General features: G+C 46.4%; 1 protein-coding gene across 2 annotated transcripts in view; it reads left to right on the top strand.

Annotated features, from left to right (window-relative positions):
- SERPINF2 (serpin family F member 2) overlaps nucleotides 1-18,891 on the top strand; it is a 236,873-nt gene extending 217,982 nt beyond the window's left edge. For both annotated transcript variants that reach the window (XM_069615370.1, XM_069615369.1), the window contains exons 7-10: nucleotides 4,783-4,986; nucleotides 6,168-6,310; nucleotides 15,702-15,906; nucleotides 17,144-18,891. In XM_069615370.1, coding sequence (XP_069471471.1) covers nucleotides 4,783-4,986; nucleotides 6,168-6,310; nucleotides 15,702-15,906; nucleotides 17,144-17,469 — 878 coding nt within the window. In that variant the 3' untranslated portion in view covers nucleotides 17,470-18,891. The remainder of the gene's footprint in view (nucleotides 1-4,782; nucleotides 4,987-6,167; nucleotides 6,311-15,701; nucleotides 15,907-17,143) is intronic.
- The last annotated feature ends 236 nt before the right edge of the window (nucleotides 18,892-19,127 follow it).

Genomic DNA, 19,127 nt, shown 5'->3' with positions numbered 1-19,127 from the left:
AGCCGGATCCACTTTAAGAGGATCAGAACGAAATGTGTCCGAGGTCACACGGTTGAAAAGTGCACAAAAGTCTCAAAGGTTCAGAAAGAAGTTGGACCAAAAGAAAGGGACCAGTTAGATGGTCAAGAGGCCAGCCCAGTCTAGAAGGTTAAGGATTTACTGTCACCTTGTAGCAATCTATAGAAAGGGAGGCCAGGCGGGCACAGTACCTTGAAATGGTGAGAACACTCCAGCGGGGGCAGTTGTTCCTGGCAGCGGTTGCGAGTCGGTGCTTCGTCCGGCAGAAGAGAAGATCTCGTCGGGGAGGAAAGCAGGAGGTCGTTCTGCTGCCAGGGAAGAAACCAGCCGCGGAGTTTCTTGATTCAAAGGAGAGGTCCTTTCTTTCGCGGTTCAGTGGTAAGTGGCTATCCGGTTGCCGGAGTGCTTGGCACGGGCAATTCGACCACTAGACGTCCTGGTAGGCGAAAAGGAAAGCGAACTGGTTGTCCCCACCAGCTCAAGGGGAAGAGACTCTCTGGCCAGAAGATCTCTGTCGTCGGGGAAGTGATAAGACGGTTCAGCAGGGCTCCACCGGTGATGTCGTCATTGCAGGTCGGCTCAGCTTCTCCCTCTTCGGATTCTTAGGTCCTGTGGCGATTTCTGAAGTTCCAGTCCCAAAAGCCCTGCTTTTATGCAAGAAACCCCCATTCATTCAGCCTAGCTGTCAATCAAACATGCTAAGTGGTGAGCCAGCTGGCTCACCACTTGGGCCAATCACACAAGAGTGTGACTTGAGTTGCAAGGCAACTCAGTCCAGGGTGCCTAAACCCCCTCCCACACCCCCTGTGGTACTCAGACAAAGTGGCACCACCTTTGGTGGCTTCTGTGGAGAAGCCCGCTAAAAAGTGGAACAAAGGGCTCGACTTGGGTTGGAGTCAGAGAAGAGAACACAAATGCCATTTTAGAATCGAGTTCTGGCAAAAAAATACCAACCGGTGAATTAATATTAAATAAATAACCCGGCGGTATGTTCGAGGCTATAGTAATTAAATAAAGTTGGTAGCCTCGAACAATGAGAAAATCTCAGATATATTCACGGTCGAATATAAATAGTAGTATCCACTGCCACCAGCCAAAACTCGATCAGGGGGGATGGAGACGTGCCCCCTCAAATAACAGGCCCCGGGGCAATCGAATTGCCCCGACCAGTACGTCCACAATATGATTTTGTACTGGTTTCTGTTCATAATTTGGGACTAGTAAAGCCAATGGTGACTTTACATGCCCTGGGAGACAGTAGTCAGTCCCAGGGTATGGAGTCTATGGTGGGGTGTCACTATGACACACCTGTGTTACTGCATGGAGGGTGATGTGTAACACACATAGTAAAAACACATGCAACCCTATGGAGTAAAAGACCCCATAGCCCATAAAACACATCAACAGTCAAAGGAACCCCTCAAATCATGTCCAAGAGTGTGAGGAAAAGAGTCTCGCTCTTGGCAGGAGAAAAAAAACAAACTCCAGAAATCCAGCGAAGCTGCTGGGGGACTCACTAGGTTAGGAAATTCAGCCTAAACGGAGAATTCTCCCTAACCAGCACATGTCAGTCACATGTACTGCTCTTGCTCGAGAGTCTGGCGGGAAACCATTGCCTGAAGCCAATTTATTACCCAAGCAAATTAATTAAACTACGTTTAATGCAATAAAGTCTATGAAAAGAGAAGCAATGAAAATCGAGAGATATGATAAAGTAAATCGGGATTACTTTCAGATCCACAATAATATCAGAAGAACATGCCCTCGATTAAGTATTTCCCCCTTGTGTGCTTTTAGCCTAGGCAGGGGCAATGTCCAGAATGCAAAATTTCAGCTCACCTTGACATCACTGCTAAGTTAATAACTAAGTTGTAGTCTGCACAGAATCGGGCTATTCACACTCTATTCAGTTTCAGGTTTTCTCATTCATTGGAAGATTCTTAATGGAGCTGCCCCTCAATATGTTATGTTAAAGGTTCTTATACCGGGCACTGTTGCCACCTGTGTGGTCTCTTGGTGCTCTGGTGGATCTGTAATGCAAGGAGGGAGGCGGGTAAGTTAGGACTGAGCGGGAGAAAAAAGAGCAAGAGAGCTGTGATGTGCTGTTGGCAGCTTCAGTTCGGTAACCCCACCGTTCACTGAGCGTAGGTGTGGTTTTTTGGTTGGTATCCTCCATGTGGTGTTGGGAGAAAGTATGGGCCTCATTTCATCCCTGGTGGTAGCCGTGCCTGTAAAACGGGCACGGCTGCCGCCGGAGTTGCATTTTCTTCCCGGCGCCCAGAAATGGGCAATTACCGGGTCATTACGGCCTTGCTGAACCCAAATTTTCCCATTCCTGTGCGCCGGAAAAAAATCTTCCCCATTACCATTTCATCCCCGTAGGGCTCGATGGGAATGGGGAAGCCGGATGCACCGGTACAATTATCAACCGTGCCTGTGCATCTGAAATTCTGTGCTCGCGGGTGACTTTCATTCCGCCAGGTCAGACCTGGTGGAATGAAAGGCACCCGCGAGCACCATTCAGTTTGCCGGTCCTGGATACAACGGTACCAGCAAGCTTACCGGTTCCGTTGTAACCGGACCGGCAATCTCGTAATGAGGCCTTGTGTGGTTGGGTTTGTTTTGTTGTGAAGTGCGGTTTGTTGTGCTCTTGAGGTATGGTTGTGTTTATTTCATAGTTTTAGAAGGTGAGGGGTGAGTTTTTACTAGCGTTAGTTGGTGGTAGTACCTTTCCTACCCTCTACCCCCAGTTCTGACTAAATGCAGCCCATATACCTTCCCCCGTCGTACATTCTCGTGTGCAGCAATTACCACCCCCATGGGTTCCTCCAGGGGTGATGTGTTACTCTGCTCCGCAGTCCGTCTGTGTGAGATATGGTTCATTAGCACAAATGGGCTAAATGAGTGCTCGCTAACACAGATGGGCTAAATGCGAGATATGGCTCACTAACACAAATAGCGAAATGTGAGATATGGCTCACTAGTAAAGATGGTCTAAATGCAAGATATGACTGGCTGACAGAAATTATATGTGTTCTAGTAGGTAACGGGAGTGGTGGGGCTTTACTGGAGTGAAGTAATGGCAAGACTCCCCGCCCAGACCACACTTACCTTATCAGTCGCTGCTCGTTGACTGCGCAGCTTCTCAAGCGAATACGGCAAACGCGGATTAGAACTACTTCTTCGCCTTCTGGCCCTTTGCCTTGGGGCCCTTTGCTTGGGACTGCTCAGGCAGAGGCAGCCCAGAGTGGGTGTCCTAAATAGGATTTGGGCCAATGAGAGACCGGATGGGTGGGAAAGAGGGCTGGAGAGGGTGGCTAGCCAGGAAGCGGCCTGCAAGGGGAGGGGACTGAAACTGTGCACTGTCCGCCAAGAGTGTTTTTAAAGAATTTAAAGGCCAAAAAAGGTAAAATGTGTTTGGCGGATATATTCCTGGTCATTATCTGCACTCTTGTTAAGAAGCCAAATTAAAAGAGCGCAAATGTCAGAAAATTGGTTGAGTGGCAAATCTTTGTGAGTCATGGGCAGTTAGTTATGGGCTACTCCATCAAAATATTGGATTCTTCACATCTTTTTGGTATTTTAAAAAGAGAGAGAAGCATTATTTCCAAATAAATTAATTTATTTTCGTGACCTGAATTTGTTTTAGGTAATCTCCCAACTGGGTTGCCCATTATGTGTTGTGGTGTTTATTTCTATTTTGTTTTACATGTCACTGGTTCTGTATATATTATATGCCATTGCTGTGTTTTTGTTTTTAAAGTTCCTTGAAAGTGGTCATTACTGGTAATGTCTCTACTGCTTTACTTCTGTTTGGTGCTAGGGAGGTCTGATCAATTAGCAACTTGAGTGCTTGCTCTGGAGATCTGTGTGACGGATGAAGTCAAAGATTTGAGTGTCAGCAAAGCAGACACCCCTTCATCGTGCACCCCTTCATCCTGCTGCTGAGATCGATGAACTCAGTATCATTTAACTGTTTAATAATAACACATTTATAACAGTGCTTAGGAACTGGAGGGATCTTGCTTGAAGTTCCATATAAAAATGTGATATTAATGTATCATTACAGAGATGGGGGCTTCCACAGTGTGGGACAAATGCCCAATCCAAATTCTTGTCCACCCCATCTCACACATGTGACGTTGAAAGCACTGATCTGAAACAACGTGCTTTTTAACAGCGTTCTGTGCAGCGATGTACGTTGAACCGTTCTCAACATGTCCTTCCCATGACCAGCTGCCTCCCTCTTTACAGTACACACTACACCATCATCTAGTCCAGGAGGTCTGCAACCTGCAGCTCTCCAGATGTTTTGGTCTAAGGTTCCCATGATCCCTTACCATTGACTTTGAAAGCTAAAGCTGATGGGAGTTGTAGTCCAGAAGGTCTGTAGAACCAAAGGTTGCAGACCTCTGCTCTAGTCCCATCGAGTAGAACATAACCACACAGCTTATCAGATAGGAGTGCAACACATGGTTGGCTTGGTTCCTGTAAAGCTGTAGGTTTCAGATATACTGCCAACCAGAGTTAAACATTTCTAAGGAGACAATCACATTGTCTTCCATGTTCCTAAACACTGGGGCATATAGGAGTAGGTCATTATTGTTTGCAACAGAGACGTTCCATCCGAGAATGAGAATACAGTGATAAGTTATTCTTGAATGCATGAAATGGGAGTCTCATACAAAAGAAGTGAATTTTGATCTATCGGGGGAGGTAAGTGAGAACATTAGCGGCCTGGTTACTAAAGCTTTGTTTCCCCAGGTTTCGAGTTAAAGGAAGAGTTCCAGAAACGCTCAGAGGCGTTCTATGGGGCGAAGCCTGTAACACTTGGCCAGAGCACGGAGGACAATCTAAACATGATCAACAGCTGGGTGAATGAGGTGACAGAAGGACAGATCCCCAAGTTTCTCTCACAGCTACCGGAGGACCTAGTGCTGCTGCTCATCAATGCAATGCGCTTCAAGGGTACGTAATGTCTGACCAATTATTCATGTGAGGCTCGTCCCCCTCACTTGCCTGATGGGAGAACTACTACACTGTAGTGCTGTACAGGCATAAAACAGGAAATGGGTTCGAAGGGTTGCGCTCTTTAAATGATTACATTACACATTTTGAAGTGATAATGTTTTTAATAGATTGCAACAAAAAAAAGGAAAAAAACAGAGTTCCAAGTTAGGTTCACTTTGGAGTCGTTCTCAGATGGCTTTAATGCTGGTCTATCTGTTATTAGCACCCAACAATTGAGTTGGAGTTCACTAATTGTCTGATAGTTCCTTTTTGGCCCTTATAATTCTACCAAGCGGTTGAGATAAAGTGTACAAATTTCAAATATCCTTAAAGTCTTCTGGCCTTAAAGTCCTCTCAGTCGGTGGTACTGTAGTTTTGGATTTACTGTTAGGTTGTTGGGTTTGAAAAGGTGGTCGTTTGTTGAAAGTGTACACTCTTTTAAATTTATAGTCCAGTTTGTCACTGAACTTTTTATTATTTTAATTTGAGTCGAGTATTTGTCAATGTCATCCAGAATTTCGTACTTTTTTAAAGTTTTTTTTGGGATGTTTAATTGTTCTATAGCTTCTTTAACTTCGGTTATTTCCTGAATTAGCTTCGTGTGCTTGTTTTTGACATGGTTGATAAAGTTTGTAAATCATTTAATTGGACGCGGTGGTTAATAATAATTTTTCCCAATCCAATAATTCTTCTGTGTCATTGTCATCAAAGGGCGGAAAGATATAGAGTCTTAATCCTCGCGGTATGCGCCCAATTTCAAGATATTTTATATTGGGCATAAACCATTATCTTGACTGTAAAGCAAAACAATTAATTTGCAACTTAGCACGATACATGTATGATCTCAGCAAAATGTGTGGTTGGGCGAAGAACAAAGGAAGGAAAAAAAGAAAAGCAGCAATTTAGCAACAGAGCTTGACTGAAAGAGAGAACTGGAAGAGGCAAGGGATGGATAAGCAGTAGCAATAGCAGCTACGTAAGACGTCAGGAGGGAGAACCTGTTGAAGTAGGGGGATATCACAGAGCATGGTCTGCGCTAGATACCCAGAGTGTGATAGAATGTGGGTTGTAGATAACCAACCTTTGTCCCTATTTTCACCTTCACATTCTAAAGGAACTGTTTTTATTTGACTCCTAAGGAATTTGGATGAACAAGTTTGACCCCAGCCAGACCTCGGAGGAGAGGTTCTACCTCAGTGAGCAGTCAATGGTGCCTGTGCAGATGATGAGAGCTCCAAAGTATCCCCTCAGCTTCTCCCACCTCGAACACGTCGATGCTCAGGTAATCCCAGATCAGTGGGCACCAAAAGTCTGTGGATGGGGGTGATCTGTTGTGGTCCGCCCGTCCTGAACTTGTGTACATTTTGTAAATTGTCCCATCTGTTTTAATAACCATAGCTAATCATGCTCTTGGGACCTACCCTTAATAACTGAGTTCTGCCTGTCAGATTTTAAGCACTCCATTGGCATTCATGCTAGGTCTGTTCAATTCTCTGGCCAAACTTTTCCATATAGCAAGAACAGGTGCTCTTACTGCTACAGAGGCAACGCACATTACTACCTCCCCAATGTAGTAAGTATCACCCAGTGAAATAAATCCTATTATGGCCAAGGATCCCTTCAAGTCAAACGCATTACCAGGAGGTGGACTGGCTGTTCACTTTGTTACTACTTCTCCTCTGAGAAGGTTAGGATGTATCTGAGGTATGGCGAGAGCGGGGCGGGGGTGGTGCACATGTTCTGGGAATGCCTGGTGATTCAGGGGTTCTGCCAAGAAATGGAGCTATGGCTTGGAAAGGGCGGATTGACTAGATACGTATGGACACCAGAGGCCTGCCTACTTGGCGTGTTCACACGTTCCGAGGAGGCTAGACCAGAAAATCGACTGATGGATCTTGTCTGTGTGTTCGTGACGAGGAGGATTGCCATTGGTGTGGAATTCACAAGAGGGTCTCAGAATTGACGGGTGGTGGGAGGATCTGAGGCACGGATCCACGGATGAAACTACGGTCTGGTACGATGCTATACAGGCAAGTAGGAGGGAAACCTCGGAAGATGCGATAGCCTGGAATGCTATGGTGCAAACACTGTTCAGTTCACCCGATAACAAACCTCCCTGAACTCCAGATGGTGATTGCAGAGTAGAGGGAGTGGGAAGAACTAGAGGGCAGGATCACAAGACATGGAAGTTAGACAAGCGAGTTCAGGAATAAGGAGTAGGGGGGTAATCCCAGAGAATTCTTTAAAGACTGAAAGCCGTGGGATTAATGTTCGGTTAAGGTAATGTTGGGGAACTGGGAAGTCGGAAATTTGAAAAGGGGGGGGGCGTTGTTTAACATAAAATGTGATGCGTTAAATGTAACCATGTGCAACAAAAATTACCTGCAAAAAGAAATGGATAATTAAATAAAAAGTTACATCCCAACCTTCATGTTAAAATTTAGATTGATTACATTATCGGGAAAGGGCTTTTGTTGGAGAAGAGCATGCCAGACAAAAGCATTAAGATAATATTGTTTCGGTCAGTGAGCAGAGCGATCCTTGCGGAGGACGAGTATACTCATCCTATTTGCATAGACATGCATAATAGCCCAGCCGCTAAGGGGTTAAGAAATCCTGATTTCCGTTGCTCACAATAGTACCATACAGCAAGTGGAGATATTCCTTCATACTCTGTGAAGAGGCGGCACATGCCTGCTTAAATTCAATGCAGTTGCAGAGATCTCCGCATCCACTTCAGCTGCAGATATTATCTTACCTCTAGTGGAGGAGCAGATATCACACACGTGCAGTGCAGGAGCAAATCTCTATGTGCATATTTCTCCTCTCACGCGTTGCAGATACCCCTCAAGTGCAGCACGGGTGCAGAAGCTCGCTCGCATGGAATGCAGATATGGATATTCCCACTTTTTCGGTGTAGGGACCGATGCCCATTTGTCCCCACCAGACACTTTAAGAGCAGAATCTCTCCACATTCATTACAAGAGCAGATACCTCTTCATAGCCATAGCAAGAGAAATATCCTCACTCATGTGGTATGGGAGAGGATATCTCGTCACCTTCAGCTGTGGGGCAGATATCCCGGAATGCTTAGTGCCAGAGCAGACACATGCTCTTATTTGGAGCGCATTCAGGGTCATCTCTCAAAAGCAGGAGCAGACAGGGACAATAAATAAGCCTGGGGTGCCAAAGCCCAGAACAACAAAAAAGGGGCCCCTATTCATGAAATCCAGCCATTCCCACTTGTGGTGGTTTCATACTTTTGGAACCACTGCTGGTGAAAACCGTCTCTGAAGCCCTGTTACTGAAATGCATGTGAACCCCATTGTGCTGAAGGTTTGCAGCCTGCAAAGACGCAAGAAAATCAGCATGCAGGTTTGCTCATTGCTACCATTGGTTCAGCAAAACCATTATATTAAAAAAAGACAGTCACAAGGGGGCACGGATGGGGTGGTGTTCCTCTCCTGACCCCTCAAGAGGGGTCAGGAGAGGAAGTTAGCTCCTTTGTTGCCTGTGGGCAGAATCATGCCTGCACCCGCTCCCCAGGTAACAGAGGCATCTTTGACCCTCGGCGAACCTGGGGGCTGTGCGCTGCAGATTCGAGAACCGAGCCCACAATTGAACAGACCCGGTTTATTTATTTATGCATGGTTTGTCAGAAATGTGTATCTGACACGCCATGCATAAATAAATAAACCAGGTAGTGGTCTCCTCCCGCTCTGCACACAACGTAGTTAATCTATTCATGCATTGTTTGTCGGATATGTGTACCGGTTCTCCATTCGTTTGTTTGTCCTCTAGCTTCGCACAGTCTGAGATCTTAAAGTCTCGGCCCACCTGCTTCAGAGTGGCTGGGTGCTGCCTGGCTGTCTGCTACAAGTGTTTACCAGCACGCCGGCGAGTTCCTTATGGCTTTTTGTCCCTGCTCTGCCCTGATAGACCTGCAAGGAGCGGAAAATGCGGTCATCGGTCACTGGAATGAATGTCGGGGAAAGTGTGTTGGACCTTACGTTTGTGACGAAAATGTACACTTCTCCTCTTACCAATATCTAGATTGGTCCTTGTCTGGCAAAGAAGATTTGGAAGGGGATAAGGGACTCTGGGAGATCCTCCTTTTACCATCTCCAGGTAGCTCTTCCTGCTTGTGGGCATCCTGGGCCTCCAGAGTCCACCATCCTCCACAGATGGCTCCTCCTATGTGGCTTTCTCACTTGGCAGTACCTTAGCTCTTTTAAAAAATATATATTTTTCCCCATGGATTTCCTCTTTTGTGACTGTGTGGTTGCCCGCTTACCCTTCTGTCTATCCCTCTTCCTATCTGTTTGTGTAGCCATCCATCTACGTGTCAGTCTATATATCCATATAGCTGTCAACCTGTTCGTCTGTATGTCAACCTATCTGCCTAGCCATAGCTCGATCTATCTGGCGGCCTGGACATCATCCATCCATTGTCCTGGCTATACCGCTCTTGCACCCATGTGCCTGGTCAACCATCGCCTATTTGCCTCCGCATCCATCCATCCACCTGACTTCCCATCCCTGGCTCCAACCCTACCTCTCGACCTGCCTCCCCTGCTCCCTTCATTCATCCACCTCTCCCTTCCACTAGATCTCCCTTTCTCACTCTCTCCCTCCCCCGCCCTCCTTTCATCCCTCGAGAAACATGCTGGGTTTTGTGTCCTTCCTTCTCTTTCAGAGCAATTCTGTTGCGTTCATATCTTTTCTTTTTCAAGCAGTGCTACATTTGTTTGCCTCCTTTCTGAACAATTGTCTGCGACAGGGTCATAAGTTTGACGATGTCAAGGGGAGCCAAAGACCCCTCACAACCTGGTATAACGGCATAACAGTGCAGCAGCACAGCCCGACCTAACACACAGGTGGTGTGGTCGAGGTGGAGTTGGGGGGTAAAGGGTGGCTGCATCGTCCCTGGCTCCCCGGTATGGGTTTAGCCGTGTTTGTGCATAGTTGCTTCTGTCTCTGACCCCATGCCCATCAGCCTCTGTGCTGAATAGGTTTCTTTCTTTGATCTTTTAAGTGGTTTATCAGTCATGGAGCCCAGAGCAGCCTGATATACCAACACAAGACCCAGAGTCTCAGCGACCAGCATACACCAGACCCCTCCGATGCCTGGGATGGATCAGGCATCCCGGGAATCAGCAGAACATAAAGAACTGGGACTACACATACCACAATACACCTTAGCCCAATGGACAAGACCCGGACCGGAATAGCGGAACAGACTGGTTACACAAATGGAAATGAGCACGTTTTTTCCATTTAGGCGCTAAATGAGAAAACAAAAACCCACCACGGGGTCTCCTGACTTCCTACAGGGGAACATTGGACTAGCAGCAGTGCAACTAGAGCAATTGAAGAAATGCACAGTAGTGGTAACACACTCAAAAACCCTTTGGGCAGTGACTTGCATGGTCCAGAAGGGGAAGAGAAAACTAACTACCACAGTTACTGCATTGCTGCATGGAGGAAAAGGGAGACTAGAAAGAAGGAGATTGGGGGTGCGGGGGGGAATGCCCTAATGAATATTTCCAGGGAAGGTTCCAGCCCAGAAGGGGAGGAGGTAATATTGGCTCAGACACAGATTGGCCCTGGGAAGCAGCTGGCACAGGTATGCAATGGGAGCATAGATAATATTCCTGGCACAAAGGAAAGGACTATAAAAGGCCAGTAGTGAGTGGGCAGTGAGGGATGTTTGGGTGGGATCAGATGAGGTGAAAGAGGACCTACAAACCAGAGAAGAGTATCAGGAGGTGGGGGTGGACTTTGAGGAGACTGTTTGACTGGTTTGGAAAGAGTGAATTGAAGGTGTTGGGATTGAGAGGTACCAGTTTTGACTGTGTAAGTCGGTGAATGTGTGAGATAGAGCGAGAATTAGGACCTGAGTTAGTGGGAGTAGTGGTGGGAGAGAGAGAAAGAGGGCAAGAAGAAGCTTGGTGAGCAGAGGAATCTATCCCTGGGTGTGGTTTCAGTTGCAGGACACTACCCCTCGAAGGTGAACGGGGCCTCCTAACCCTAGAGGAGTTGGAAGCAGAGAAGGGATGGGGGTGGTGATGCGGGGTGGGGGGGAGAGCAAGATCAGGAGGCCGGTGGTGAGTAGAGACAGGAAAGAAGTGATAGGATAAGAAGAGTAGCAAAGCAGAGAGTAAGCGATGGGAGAGTAGGAATGGGCGTAGTGAGAGAAGAAGCAATGTTAACATTTGAAAGACGGTCATCCAGATGAAAGGCCTGCTAGGGTGATCAAAGTAGCCAGTTTAGGTCACCTAGGAAGTCCCTGAGGGAGTTGGATAGATAAGGCTGCAGTCTTCAGACCTCCCAAGATCAGGGGAAGATTAAGATCGTAGGGACACCATGGATATCTTGGAGCAAGTAGTTTTGGACTAGGGAGCCAGGGTGGTAGGAGCCCCCTTTGAAAGGTGAAGGGTGCAGGAACCAAAACTAGACCTAGAAACCTCAATTGTCCCTTTTTGTACACATTTTGAGAATGCAAGTTGAAAAAGGTATTTAGCACTTTGTCCCAGCTCTGTGATTCCCTCCTTCCTTTTCATGTGGTAGCAGTGGATGAGAGATTGTGAATGATAAATGGCGATTCTAGTCCTAATTTTATGGTTCTATTTCTAGGAATGTCGAGCAATACTACGTTTCCCTTTCCTTCGATGAATCCTATGCTTTTAGATAGTCTCGTGCAGCCAGTGGGCATTTATGAATAGATACATTTTAGATAGATATATTTAGCTTGGCAAATCTTTTTTTTTTCATATTAAAGCGACTTGCGCTGGCTCAAGATTAGTGCTGGGTGTGTGCCAAAATGCTCAAACATTGAAGTAGATCATTTCAAGATATGCTCCCAAAAGCATGTTCATTGTGAGTCTATGCAAAATCCAATGCAAAAAGACCCAACCTATTTTCGAACATTAATTTTCTACCTGGGGCAAGAGCAAAGGGTGGCTCCCAGCTGTACTCTTGGGATACCTTCAGGGGACCTACCACTCTCCTATGAGGGCAGTAACTTATTCATTCACCCCCTTGTTCTAGGGATATGCACCTTTATTTGATCACGGCGGGATATTCCGCTATCCCCCTTGTTGGGTAAGATTATCATATTAGTGATAAATCATCCTGACCTGTGTCAAACCCACAATTTTTTTGCTTGAACTTGGGTATTTCTCCTTGTCCCTAGGTGAGTGGGAATCTCCTCCTCCCACCCCAAGTCTAATTTACTATTTTTATGGGTGACCTTTTTATGTCTCGCAATAGTGTATGGTTGGAGTTATAGTATCTTATGACTTTTGGGCTTAGACTGGGTTGCCCCTTTGGGCTCCCTGTTAATTTCCCTTTCATGTACTTGGGTGAAGTACTGTTTCCAAGTAGTAAAGAAAGATTTTCATCCTCTTTACATTTTGTGTAAGTGAGCCAGCACACCCCACCTTAGATGGAGTGCTGCGGGGATAATATGTATCCCCTTTCTTATTTACCTGGTAACATTTGTGTTACAATTGCCAGTTTACTTCAATGGCTGGTGGCAATGGTTTAACCTTAATGACGTTTAGTCTTTATTATTGGCAGGCTGTTTAGTCGGCCTCAGTAATGCACAGAAGGGCCACATATTTTGCTAAAATGGTGGGATCCTTCTTTTATCACCTTTTCTTGTATGCTTGCTTTTTCTGAGGTCTTCCCCTATCATTCTAGGTGAGAATGACCTCCGTGGAGGTTTTGTCTTCAGTGGGAATCCTTTTGTATTCCCCGCTCAAGCTCCAGGGTGCCTGAAAAGGTTGGAAGCGAGGGAGGAGTGCAAAACTCTGCAGCCCTTTTGTCTTTGATCTTGCCTGAAAGGAACAAACTCCCAGTGAGGTAACCGCGGGCTGCCTGTCCTGATTGGACAGCCAGAACGCTCCCTTCTTTAAAATGCAGAGGGAGATTGCAGAAGTTGTGCTGTAGTTCCTGATAAATGCTCAGAACCTGGAACTGGAGCTGAAACTGAAGAGGAAGATGAAGAAAGGACGTCTGTAGCAATTTCGAGCATCCGGAGAGCCTGCTGTGTAACCGGTGACTGATATAACCCTTCATCTGGCTGCTGTAAAAAGGTGCCAAATCCACAGAGCTGCGAGAATCCATGAAGTATGTGTTGCTGAAAGCCTCCTCTAATGACTGCTGCTGCAAGTTCCCATCCAATGTCCAGTTCATTCGTCTCCAGACCAAGAATACAGGGACCGGGGTCCTGTGCTCCTGCATCCTGAAGGCATCCACTCCAAAACTCTTTTCTCTTCTTGCACTGTGTGGGCTTGGGTAATACCTTGAGTCTGCTGTTCATTCTGTGGGGCTGAGTGGGTGATTTGTGCGATTGGGAGTTTACCCATACCACTTGCCCAAGCCGATTGCAGGAACACCTATAAGGGAGCCTTCACAGAAGTTCCTGAACACTTCTAACTAACTCTGAAAGTAAGACTTAATTGTTAAAGACGGTTGCCTCTGGGACTTTGACTTTCATGCTGGCACCTAGACAACTAGGGCCCCTCTTCTACCTCTGCGAAAACTTGTGCAATAGACAAGGGAAGGACTAGATAAGAAAAGGCTTCTGTCTTGAAATAAGAGGTTTAAAAGTACATACTTGCTTAAAGTAATTGGTATGGTGACTGTATCTCTGTGAAAGAAGTTACAAAGTATCCTTAAGTTTATGCTTACCTTTGAGTTGCATTCTGCTCCTCTAATAAGTTGCTTTACTTACTTTGCATGGGGTTTCCCCCCTTCTGAAAAGTTATTTGTGTTGGTACTGTTTCATCAATACTTAACTAAATGAGCGTACAAGTCTGAGTTGTTTTACTAACTCTGAACTGAGTTCTAAAAAGTAATGCTGCAAGGAGTATAAGTTTAACATGGTTGGTTTATTAAGTGATTTCTTAACGAAGTGTCACTGCATGACTGACAGGGTTTACTACCCTTGAATTACTGACTGTATTCAAAAAGTATAAGTAACCTGGTTTTACCCCCCCAAAAATAGCTGATTGCATTCTGATTGTGCTATAGGTTTGTCTCACCCTGAACTGCTGTTTGAGCTTCCTAATAAGGTTATACTTTGGGTTGTGTCCCTTAAGTATTGAGTTTGTTACGATTGTGTTTATATTATGTGATGGTACTTACCCAAGATTTATCTTGGCCTACTTGTGTTACATAAACCCTTTTTACAATACAAAGTGTGTCAGTGTTTCTTTGGACCAAATGTATGCTACAACCTCTTTGTACCAAGCTACAGCCCTCTCTCCCTCCTAAGATAAGCCTGGCTGCACTGCCCATGCTACCAACATTCTCAGGTGGTACAGCCTTATACTAATAGTGGGGCTTATGTACTGCCTCAGATGTATGTTTTTATGAAGCCCTTCGTTGGACTATAGAAAAACTGTCCTAAAGCCCCTCAACAACTCGAGAGCTTCCTCTATGGCTCTTGGAGCTTCTAGAACTCTCTGGTGACTGCTAAATTCAAGCCTCAGCAGGATAGCAGGATATGAATGCTTCACTCTTTCCTTCGCTCCTACCACATTCTGTGCTATAGTGCGGGCAGGCTCTGTGCAGATCTTTCGCTCTCTCTCTCTTTCTCTCCATCTTTCTCTCGCTTTCTCCATGTCTCTCACTGTCTCCTCATTCAAGGTGTGTGCTAATTAGACTTTTCCACCTCCTATCCCCTCCTCCTACTCTTCACACTTCTATACCAACTCTCTGGAATGCTGCCCTAACTCCAATTCTCAACGGCACCTTGTATACTCTTGTCAGAGACAAGTGTCTGATTAAAAGCAACGATTGGCTGGGCCGTTCCATGCTTATATTGGGGTCAGGGCTAGTGTCCTGTGTGCCCACCTCCGTTGTATGTGTTTTCCCCCTCTTCCTGCCATTGGTATCATGTGTTGCACATTTGTAATTGGGGACCCTAGGGAAGAGGGCTCAAAAGTGATATCTGCCATCTTTAAATCGGACCGATCCAAAATAACGGCCTAGGGGACCTGCGCTCCAGCCCCATGCACCATAGTTGCCTGCATTCTCTTTTCAGTAACCTTTTTGTGCTGCGTTGAGTGTTTAGGAGCTGCCCCAATGCCTATGAATGCCTGCTTCCTCCTGGCCTGCTGCTGAGATGGGTGTATGGGTGGTCTCTGGTGCAATCCCCCAGAAACCAGTCAATGGGTCGAATCACATAGTGGGTGGCTTCTCCAGGACTCAAGTGACCCCCCCCCCCTCTCCCTTCCCCCCAAACCCCTGTCGCACCATTCACATTCACAACTGGTTCACATATTACATGTAGTGCAGACACAGATGCCCCTTTGCATGCATACAGGATCCAGAAACCCCTCACACGCACCTCGGATGGGACTATTTCCTCATATGTAGTCTAGGTGCGAATATCTTCTTACATGTAGTAGAAGTCCAGATCTCTTCTCATATGCACTGCAAGAAAACGCATCCCCACGCGTGTGGGACAGGTAGAGCACACATTCCCATGTATTCTAGACAGTTGCATCCTCAAATTGGATATCTCCTTTCACACACATTGAAGGCTAAGTAGTGCCAAAAGCGGTGCCGATGCAGCCATCTCCTCGCATTCCGGCAAGGTGCAGATATCCGTTCTTGTGCACTGCATGTATCTACCACCCTCATTCTTTGTTCTTTTACAGGTGGCCCGCTTGCCTTTTAAAGGGAACATGAGTTTCATTGTCATCCTGCCTAACAGCTTTGAGTTGGACACAGCCAAGATCCTGGATGGCTTCAATCAAACCGAGCTATACAGCCTTTTTAAGAGGGAGAGTCCGACTCTGCTGAGGTTCCCCAAGTTGTTGCTGGACTTTAAGACCGAGTTAAACCAAGCACTCACCAGACTGGGTAAGTCGGTGTATAGAGCAATGTATATGTGCAGAGGCGTGTGCGGGTGAGCGTTTGAAGGTGGGGGGGGGTGTGCATGCACATAAGGGCATTTGTAGGAGCCTCTAAAAGAGTGCTAGTCTGTGTATAGGAGAGTGTGTGTTCAGTGATGTCTGCATAGGAACAAGTATGTGTTTGCGCATGAACATATGCATGTAGACAAGGAAAGGAGTGTGTGTGTTTTAAGAGTTGCCGATATTTGTGAGAAGTCCTGAGTATGTTTATGGGTGTGTATCAGTCTGTACAGGAAAGTGCGTATGGGATTGTAAGAAGGGATGTATATGGGGAAATGGTTTGTGTGTATTCAGGTGGGGTGCATATTAAGTGTCTAGACTTCCTGCATTGCAAATAAAAACCCCATAGTTCTGATAGTCTAGGAGAACTGGATTTTATAGTACTATGCTTCCAAAAATGTGTCACTATGGCCAATGATCAGAACCTCATTGATCACACTAAACGGACCACATACTTGGTGGTCAGTGGCTCCTCAGTGATAGAATGACCAATTCAATATTGACTCTGTTCTCTGGGGCTGGTAGAGCTTGTGGTTCCAAACATCTGGAGACCCAAGAATTGTGGACCTCTGCACTATACTGTCACAGCCTGCCCCATGCTCCTTGGCTCTGTGGTTGCCCAGATTGTTAGCCTGTCCAGGGCCCCATAGCTGTTTGGTTCCAGACTTTGGCAGTCTGTCCACTGCTCTAAAGCTCTGCAGTTGGCCAAGCCGCAACAGCCTGTTCAGTGCTACGTAGCTCCATGGTCACATTGGATTAAGATGGCCTGAACGGCCAGTGTATTGCATGCTCCCAGATCAGCCTAGACAATGAAACCTGCCCAGTGTCTGAGCCCCATGATCACCTAAGACAGTGAATGCCTCTCCAGTGACCTTAACTCCAAAGTCCACTGTGACAGCCTGCATGCACCCAGAGTCTGCTTAATAGCTACCAGATCAGCCAAGACTCCACAAATCTGTCCATAATGCAAAAGATTTGAAACCCCACACAGACCAGAACAGGCCTACGCTGTCCAGAGAGACCTACATCTATGAGCCCCCGTCTCTTGTAGATGCTTCTTAGGGAAGTCTGGGCAGTAGCATGCTTTATGATAATGATTGCAATTTATTAACACCATAAATCCCATCTGATGTAGAGTTCATCCTTCCTCTAATAACGCCCCTCCTTTTCTGACTTGTTTTTAGGTCTTGGAGAGATCTTTTTTAGCCCGGATCTCCGGGGGATATCTGAAGAGGCCCTGTCTGTATCCAGCATCCAACACCAGTCTACAGTGGAGCTGAACGAGGAGGGCGTGGTGGCCTCAGCTGTAACCTCCATACAGATCTCTCGGTCCTTTACCTCCTTCTCCATCAATCATCCCTTTATGTTCATGGTCATGGATGACCTTACTGGGATGCCGCTGTTCCTGGGATGTGTCCGCAACCCCAATCCAAGCGCCCCTGTGCAGAAAACGGGTCAAAATGACTCCCCGGATACCAAATACACGATGAATGGCTATGATCCAAAATAAGTTTAAATAATGGCCCTTAAGAGACCACCCTCCTCATTGTCAGGATGAGAGAAATTACAAGGGACTTTATACAGAAAGATAAAGAATGGACAAAAACAGAATCGTTGTCAAAGGACCCGATTAGACTGTGTCCCACGAGGTCTTCAGCATCAAGAATTCTTCCAGTGCTCTACATATTCCATTCCCAACCCTTCTGTCTCAAATTCTTTTACTCAGTCTTCTCCTCATGACCCTACTTGCAGTAAGTAGGTAGTTTGCTCTTTACTGGGGTGTCCTCTCATATTCGTCCTTGAGCCGAAGACTCTGTCTCTTTCTTACTTGCTGCAGTCTTCTTTTCTTACCCCTTTCGTTATATCTGCTGTTCTCCGCCTCCCCCTTCACTAGGCCACATGTTGTCTGGCATTTCATGTTTCCAGAGCTTCCACTGGATTACAGCTTCCCTTCCTCTTTTCTTCCTAGGGTAGCTGTTCCATGGGCCCCAATATGTATCCCTCCTATTTCAGCTCCTCTTCTGGAATTTTGCTGGGCCCCATGCCTAGTCTCATCTGTCACTGACGGGTCTCTAGTCTAGTGGTTCTGCCACTACAGTTCTTGGACATGTGACTTTACAAAAGTCCCTGCTTCTTTTTCTCCTAGCTCTTATTGCAGCGCCAAGTTTGGCCTCCTCTTTTCTGTCTGTTTGCTAGACCAGAGGTTTTACAACCTCCTTTCCTGGAATTGTGCTGCACCCAATGCTCTGTTATTTCTTTACTCCTCCCTGCCCTGAGCCACAGGTTCTAGGCTTCTTTCCTGGACCCTTGCTTGGCCCCTGGCTCTGTCTTCTGACCTGGCAAATGCCTGCCCCGTGATCTGTCTCCTCCTTTCTTGTAATGTTCCTGGTTTGGTGTGCTGTTTTATATCTGCCCCCTTCCTATCCCTGCTTTAGAGCTCCACCTCCTCATGTTGTGCCCTCTGCTAGACCCCTGTCTGGGTTTCCTCATTTAACAGCACATTGCTGGGTCCTAGGCTCTATCCTTTCCTATGGTCCCCTTTTTTTTGGGGCCTGTGCTTTGTCCTTCTTTCGTAGAATGTTGCTTGCCCCAAGGTTGTGTCTCTGACTTTGCTATCCTCCCACAGCACCCCAGGCTCTGGTGCAATGTTTACTGGCCTGTCGCTGGACCCAGGCTTATACCAATGTTGCCCGCCTTGCTGGCCTCCGTGCTACTCCCTGGGTATTTTATTCCTCTCTCTCATGGCCCCACTGTGGACCTGGCTTTGTCCTTGCTCTACTCCAGAAATGTCAGCACTGTGCATTTAATACAGGTTTATTTGGTTGCCCGTGATTTGCTCTGGATCCCAGAATCTCTCTCATGCATACTCGCTCTTTACGTTTTGGGGGGTTTTGTAAAGTTTTTTTCTAATAAATATAGCTTTATAATTTTATCATTGGATGGTTTTCATTTATTGAGGGCTCTTTCCCCAAAGGGCTGTGCCTCTGCCATGCTTACTTTGAATTCATCCTTTGCAGGTTGTTTTGGAATAATGGGTTGCAACTGAGGTAAGACCGCTCAGCAAATAAAGCTGTCGCTTCTGATGTGTGCAACCTTCATTCAGGGGTTCAACTGCTGGCGGAGACGCTCAACCCTTCATCATTCTCATCTTCATACATTTAATACTAT

This window comes from Ambystoma mexicanum, chromosome 9 (genome assembly GCF_040938575.1).
Source record: "Ambystoma mexicanum isolate Mex_15411 chromosome 9, UKY_AmexF1_1, whole genome shotgun sequence".
NCBI classification, from domain to species: Eukaryota; Metazoa; Chordata; class Amphibia; order Caudata; family Ambystomatidae; genus Ambystoma; species Ambystoma mexicanum.
This window is presented reverse-complemented; position numbering and strand designations above follow the sequence as displayed.